This window comes from Notothenia coriiceps, unplaced genomic scaffold (genome assembly GCF_000735185.1).
Source record: "Notothenia coriiceps isolate Sejong01 unplaced genomic scaffold, NC01 NC01_scaffold00011060, whole genome shotgun sequence".
Classification (NCBI taxonomy): Eukaryota; Metazoa; Chordata; class Actinopteri; order Perciformes; family Nototheniidae; genus Notothenia; species Notothenia coriiceps.
The window spans coordinates 81-7,701 of record NW_011343761.1 but is presented as its reverse complement, the minus strand read 5'-3'; the positions used below and the strand labels follow the sequence as shown (position 1 = coordinate 7,701).

The 7,621-nt window shown below is 42.1% G+C and overlaps 1 protein-coding gene across 1 annotated transcript; it reads left to right on the top strand.

Moving 5' to 3' along the window:
• Nucleotides 1–2,375: 2,375 nt before the first annotated feature.
• Nucleotides 2,376–7,048, top strand: LOC104946441 (proprotein convertase subtilisin/kexin type 6; the record flags this gene model as incomplete). The annotated part of the gene is made up of 8 exons (XM_010772280.1): nt 2,376–2,739; nt 3,901–4,005; nt 4,602–4,712; nt 4,810–4,953; nt 5,091–5,167; nt 5,967–6,055; nt 6,574–6,746; nt 6,832–7,048. Coding segments are annotated over exons 1-8 (1,117 nt in total), but the record flags the coding sequence as incomplete, so codon positions are not given.
• Between the last annotated feature and the right edge of the window lie 573 nt (nt 7,049–7,621).

The window sequence follows — 7,621 nt, the reverse complement described above, 5'->3', positions numbered from 1 at the left end:
CTCTGTTATTGGTTGACCTCCGACTGTATTCCATATAGTAAAAAAACGTTTCGTAAATGATAAAATCATACTTTATTCAGCTAGTGCTTGCTCTTTGAAATTCATCACATAAATGCATTGTAGAAAATGGTTTGGCTGCATTAAATATTACACATCTGGCTTAGTTCTTTATTTAACTACAGAGATTGGGCCTCAGAATAGATCAGAAACTATTCTTTACCGTTCTGTTTTAATTTCACAATAAAGTTAACAATAACATTTTGTTTGATATTATTATTTTTTATTAACTAGACCGCTGGGTCGTGTTAAGACCATCTTTTCTGTGTTAATGTGGGTTTTTCCATCGCTTTTGTTTAACAATATATGTGTGCATAACAAAATATATCCGTCGTAAACTAAACCGGAAACATCAGTATCTTATTGTGTTAACACTGTAAACTTGAGAGTTTTTTAACCCGCACCGCCCACTGGTTAAAGCACGTTATTACACGTTTAGAGTAATTGCAATGCAGGTACAGTAGATTGTGTTGCTTTGTAATGACTTTTTCTTAATGTCTTTAATTTTTTTAAGCACTTTGAATTACCTTGTGTTGAAAGGTGCTATATAAATAAACTTGCCTTGCCTTGCCTAGGGCTATGACGCCCATAATTCTAAACGGGAGCAAATATTAAAAGGGGACCCAATTATCCCAGTGGTGGCCGCCGGAGTCTGCCGGCCGGAGCCGTTAGCTCCGTTAGCTCCGGCGTCCCGGCGGTGAAACGCGGACTTGGTTCGCCTGCAGCCCACTGCTGTAGTATTAGCTCAAGAAATTATGTTGAACAAGGCTTATTAAGTGAGCATGAGCATATGAGCATGTTAGCCTAGCTTGGTAGCTTCAGCTAGATCAGGAGCTTGGAGCCCCGCCTTGTGCTTCAGCAGCAGGTCCCGCCTCGGCTCCGCCTCTTTGCCCCTATTTGGATCAGGCAGGCGGGAGCTAGACTCTGACGTCACTGTTGAACCGTTAGTGGCAGACTCCACCTACTAAGGGCTTCTCTGCAACTCTGCAGAATCCTATGGGTGACGTCACGGATCCTACGTCCATTTATATATACACAGTAGCGTGGCGTGGGGAAAAAATTAGGGGAAGCCAATAATACGTCCTTTCTTTTGGGGTGGGGGGGGTGTGGTGGTCAATGTAATAACGTAACCAGATGAGTGATTACAGCGCCCGGTATCATTTTACACACATTTGTATCATACAGATGCAGGACTTACACACGCCTGTTATCTGACCGACAGGTCCGCACGCACTCTCCAGCCGAAACTCTAATAAGCATTCATTCACAAACTAAATCAGGAGAAGCCAATAATACGTCCTTTCTTTTGGGGTGGTGGGGGGGGTGTGGTGGTCAATGTAATAACGTAACCAGATGAGTGATTACAGCGCCCGGTATCATTTTACACACGTTTGTATCATACAGATGCAGGACTTACACACGCCTGTTATCTGACCGACAGGTCCGCACGCACTCTCCAGCCGAAACTCTAATAAGCATTCATTCACAAACTAAATCAGGAGACCTTTAACGTTTTACGTCCGGTTCGCTCCTTTGTTCCTCGCTGTACACAGCTCCAGTTTGGGCATTGGCCTGTCATCAGATTGTATTTGTTGTTGCTGCTGCAGCGGAAGTTTAGTACAATTATTTTTGATTAAATACTCCAAATCTCCACCCTCCATAATTGCACTTGCTTCAGTTGCTTGCTACTTTCTAACGGCGGTGAGAGTGGTGCAGTGACGCTATCTATCTTCTATCGATTAGATTTATGATTCGAAAATTATAAAAGTAGGGTAGACATGTGGATATTATCCGACTGAACAAAACGTGCATTTACCTAACAGGTTCGTTTTCCACTGACCTTTTTTCGAGCTATTTTTCAAAATCCTATGGAGAAATCCCATTGCTATTTTGTCGAGGGAAACCGAGCGCAGCTTACTTCCGCTTTTTGGGACGCGTCACTGCACCACTAAGTTGATGCGATTTGATTGGATTGTGAGGCAAGGGAAGCCAGCCGCCTCTGGCTTCCCTTGGCATGGCCCTGACCAATCACAGGTTGGCAGGGGCATGACGTGGGCCTCATCTGATTGGTCAATCCCTCAATTTTTTTTCACCAAGGGAAGCCAATTTCGGCTGGCCTCCTCTCGCAACAGAGAGTGCTATCTACTGTTTCACCATAACATCTAGAGGGGCGCTGTTTCACTCTTTGTAAAATACTCAATGAGAATGGGGGAGAGACACACAACAAAGAATTTCCGAAACTAAACGAAGTGTTTTTATTTATTTATTAAAATGATAACTACAATCCGAAAAAACAGGGGAAGCCTGGCTTCCCTTGGACTCCAGGAGAAAACGCCACTGCACCGCACGTCACTGTATTCCGGGTTAATCTACCTGCAGGTGAATCTGTGCAGCTCACTCTCTCTGGGCTCTGAACGCGCGTCTGCGATTCTCTGCCGGACAGTGACTTTCCCCGGGACGTGAACACATCATGATGGATTCATGACTGCGCCGCTCACTGAACTAAAGATCCGGTTAATAGCTCTGCTTCTCAGGATGACTTTGTTCCTGCTGTTGATGTTGGTGACTGTAGAAAGTAGTCGGTCGGAGGTTTACACCAACCACTGGGCAGTGAGGGTCTCCGGGGGGCCTCAGCGGGCGGACAGAGTGGCAGCGAAATACGGATACATCAACTTCGGACAGGTAACGACTTTATTTCTGTTGATCGGTTATTACTGACGAATGTTGACTTTGTCCGTAAAGTAACAAGTTATGACCATTGTATTAAACAAAGATATAAGGTACATTTGAAAGCTATAGGCCTAATTAAAAATGTGTTGATGATCAAAATCAGCTCAGAATGTTGCTTTTATGTTACAAACGATTTGGGAACTTACTTTTTAGCGTAAGTAAATGATCCCACAGGATCGTCATTACGTGGATATTCTGTTAATCCACTATTTTATTACTTTAACACAACATTTAACGATAACCTGTTAGATAGTGAGGTATGCTAAATGTTTAAATATATGTAGTGTATAGTTTAAAGAGAGAACTGTAGCCGTCTCATATCTATATGGAGCTTTACAGTATAGGCTACATATTTGAATGTAAGTGCGTTGTGTTAACTCCATAGTGATTCAGGGCTGCAATAACACGTCCCAAATAATTGTTTTTCGGTTTTCAGGTTGAAAAATATATCTTGGTTCTCTTCCTTCAGAAGAGTTGATCCTTAAGATACTGTACACCAGGCACCTAGATAAGGTAAAAGGTTGTATTAATATAGCCTAGGTGAAGTTTGTTTATAATCTGCTTTTTGTTCATTGACTTGATCAAGATCAAGGAGGTGGAAACATTGAATCATTAGATTTTAGAAGCTTCTACTCTTTTTCTGTTTTTTTGCCCGGAACCTGGAGGAATTAATCACCTGCTTTACTCATGATCCATAAACCTTAGGTAAAGAATGCAACAACATAAACTAAACTACAACTTGTCCTCATCAGAAAGTGACTCTGGAGGAGAATAACAGGAAACTAGTGTTTGAAGGAGGTAGGGAGAGGGTGGAAACAGTCTGAAGAATATCACTGCGGTGTGCCAGCTGTGCACATGTGCTAAAAATCCTGCTCACATTTTTGGTGCAAAGAGAAAACATGTGTTATCCTTTAGCGTTATTGTTTAGTATATGCAGATGGCTTGAATGTTTTTTTATTAGAACATTGTAGCATCAGGTTTAAATCTAAAACAGTTATACCATGAGTGTAGAAGCAATTTAGGTATCAGAACTTTAGATGGATGTCATTTATAGCCAACTTTTATTTTCTATGTTTTGTTGCATTGTCTTGATGTTGATGTTGTGTTTGGCAGATAGGAAGTCTGGAAGATCATTACCATTTCCACCACAGCAGAGTGGTTCGCAGGGCTGCGTTCTCTCTGAAGGGCCCCCACAGCTTCATCCATATGGACCCCGAGGTGAGGCTCTGATCACTTTCTTTCTAATTAAATCCAAAAATAATTTTCCCATTTTCCCAGCAGACCTGCAAAACCTGCACATAGTTACAGTACTACACTGGCAGCAGGTCACAATTCTCTATTTTTCCATTTCATAGGTTTAAAAAGTTGTGGGAAAATACACCTCATATGATTTAAAAAGATTGATTGTGTTTCTTTTCTACGTAAGTGATAAATATATTTTTTATTAAGTGCAGTTATGTACCAAACAATCAAATAAAAAGTAGGTTCTTATGCTTCTCATGGACCGAGTCAATGCAACTTTATTCATCTGCTAAATAAATAGTCATACGCAATAATATAATAGTTATAAGCACCATAATAAACAAAGTGGAAAATTAATTTGACTTAAAGCATTAGCTAGTTGTTTAAATGTATGTTAGAAACAGTGACAATATCGCTATTGTGAATAATTTGGGCCCTGATAATCATCTAGTGAAAATAAAATATCTCAACAGCCATGTTGATATATAATTCTATAGGTATACGTTTCTATAGAAAAAAGCAAGCCTTTTTTCCCCCTTGCAACTGATGTTTGGTTCAATTTCGACCATTAGGTGGACTGGGCTCAGCAGCAGGTAGTGAAGCCAAGAGTAAAGAGGTTTGCTCAGAGCGACCCAAGCTTCATTCCTTTCAATGACCCTAAGTGGTCCAACATGTGGTACATTGTAAGTACAGTGCACTGAATCAATCATCCTGCCATTTCCAGTTTGAAAATACAACATAACAAGTGTGCTGCTTGTCGTCGTCGTTGTCTCTTTCCAGCATTGTAGTGATAATAACAGCCAGTGTCGCTCAGAGATGAACATCCAGGCAGCCTGGCAGAGGGGCTACACCGGCAAGAATGTGGTGGTCACCATACTGGATGACGGCATCGAGTGGAGCCACCCTGATCTGGCTCAGAACTATGTATGTGCTATCCATCCAATCTTCTCCAGATATTGATACAGTTCAAACACATAACTCAAAAAGCACAAAAATAAACCAGACAAAGGAGTTTCAGAAACGCCTTTACGTAGCAGTTCTTCTTTTTCTTTTTTCTCTAGGACCATCTAGCAAGTTATGACGTCAATGGGAATGACCATGACCCTACACCACGTTATGACTTCCGCAATGCTAACGTGTAATGTCTCCATCTTGTCTTATTCAGCGTAAATCTGTTGTGCACTTACCCCCTCTATGTCCTTTGATCATGTAACTATTGTTCTAATATAGGACCAAGTGACAATACATAGGAGTAGTTGGTGATTGATTCCAGACTAATTTTCAAGAAAATCAGTACGTAAGTGTTGTTGAAACTAAGTGTTGTTGGACCATCCAAACAGCATGTGAAGGCCCTTATCTGGACAGCAGAATCAGGCAACACTTTGGCAACCTACATGACCACTTGATAGAGCTGGGCTACGTGTACAAAGACTCCTTTTGGCCACTCAGTCCTTCAGCGGCCTGGTTCCAATATGAACCGCAGTGCTTTGTTGCATGTAGTTCTTCTTCCCCTTTCCTGTCTATCTTCTGTTTAATTATAATAAAAAAGTCGAAAGCATAATCTTTAAAAATAAAATGTGTTGGGTCTTTTTCCAACTTATGATAATACCTACGTCTTTAATGTGAAAAGCCTCTCTTTTCCTATTTCAAGCGGAGCTTTAATAGAGTTTGCGAGGAAGGCCCACCGGAAATATCAACAGTAAATGTCAGGTTTTGATATCATACCAAAGGAATCATAGGCTGGCAACTTTCAACTAGACTTATCATTTGGCAACAATGATCCATCACTCTCCATAGTGTCTTCTCTAGGCTACTTTCACTGTAAGGTTATTTTATTTCAAATATGCCTCTGGAACTGTTTGCACGAGTCTACAATTGAAGCAGATAACAGCTTTGGGTCAGGCTGTAATTTATGTGTTTGCTCTGTTTCCATGCAGACATGGAACTCGGTGTGCGGGTGAAGTTGCAGCAGCTGCCAACAACTCCCATTGTATCGTTGGGATCGCCTATAATGCTCGCATCGGAGGTAGAGTTCTCTGTCCTTTCCTCAACACTTCAGCCACACTAGCAGTTTAGTCTGCTGATCCACCATTTTGTTCCAGACTATCTTATTACTATTTGATGAATAGCCAATAATTATCCCCACAGGATTGACCCCAATGTCCATCATCAGTCTAATGTGTTGGTTGGTGTGAACACAGACAAACGATTCACCAACATAACGGCTTAGGTAGAAAGACAGTCTTTGCTTCAGAGTTTGGTAAACAGGTAAGGAAAGGCAACTAAAACAGCAGTGAGTGAGCCAAAGCAGGGTCACGTAACAATATGTATAACATGCTGGAACGCTAGACACAAAGGTACTGAGAAGAACTGGCAACGAGCGGAATAGGCACTCAAAGTAAATTTACTATGAAAGAGAACGGGTAATGAGAAACAGGTTAAATGAATTAGGATGAGGGTGAATGATCATCCAGACAGGGGAAAACAGAACATTGTCTGTTGAGTGTGTCCAAAGTTTTAGTATTGATATTACCTTGGATACAGGGATTCGGATGCTTGATGGTGAAGTGACCGATTTAGTCGAAGCCAAGTCCCTGGGAGTGCGACCTGACTACATCGACATCTACAGTGCTAGCTGGGGGCCAAAAGACGATGGCAAGACAGTGGATGGCCCAGGGCAGCTAACTAAGCAGGCTTTTGAGCAAGGCATCAAGAAGGTTTGAAAAAGACCGAACTTCTGAGCAGACTTATGCACGTATAATTGAGTAGAATTACATCGCTACATCACTATTTGTCCCACAGGGTCGCAAAGGCTTGGGGTCCATTTTTGTCTGGGCGTCAGGTAACGGGGGCCGGCAGGGGGACCACTGTTCATGTGACGGTTACACCAGCAGTATCTACACCATCTCCATCTCTAGCGCCACAGAGAACGGAAACAAGCCCTGGTACCTGGAGGCCTGCAGCTCCATCCTGGCGACCACTTACAGCAGTGGAGAGTTTAACGAGAGGAAGATTGTGAGTACTGCATACAATGTTCCTTAATCAATTAGACATACATCTAATATGTGTGATTCCTATTAACTGATGGTCACCCACACATCGCCTGCACTGTTTAGATAACTGTACCCAAACAAACACCAACAGTTAGCTACAAGCTGGTGGATGTACAGGACTGTAGCCGCTAAAGAGACAGTATGCTACGTTGTTAGCATGTAGCAAATAAGCTAAATCCCTGACGCTGTGAGTCATGTTTGTGCTCAGGTTGTGGTTATCTGATTGCAAATGTTCATCCTCTATTGGTAGCTTGCTGTGAAGTGATCATCAAATGAAAAGTAGGGACCCTTTCTCACAGTTTTTAATTCAGTATGTCATTTTTAAGAGAACCATTCTCCTGTTCACAGCTATGAGGTGAGGCATGTGGTTCAATGCCTGGGCGTCGCAGCCATTATATGAGGGTGGGACAAGTCCCCCCCACTTTTTGAAATGATTAGTTTAGACCTCCCCACTTTTACCATGTGGAAAGTCCGTGAATCGGTCTATCCACTCGCCGCACTTTGTAGAGCGCTGTGTCAGTGCTTGACTATCAAATCCA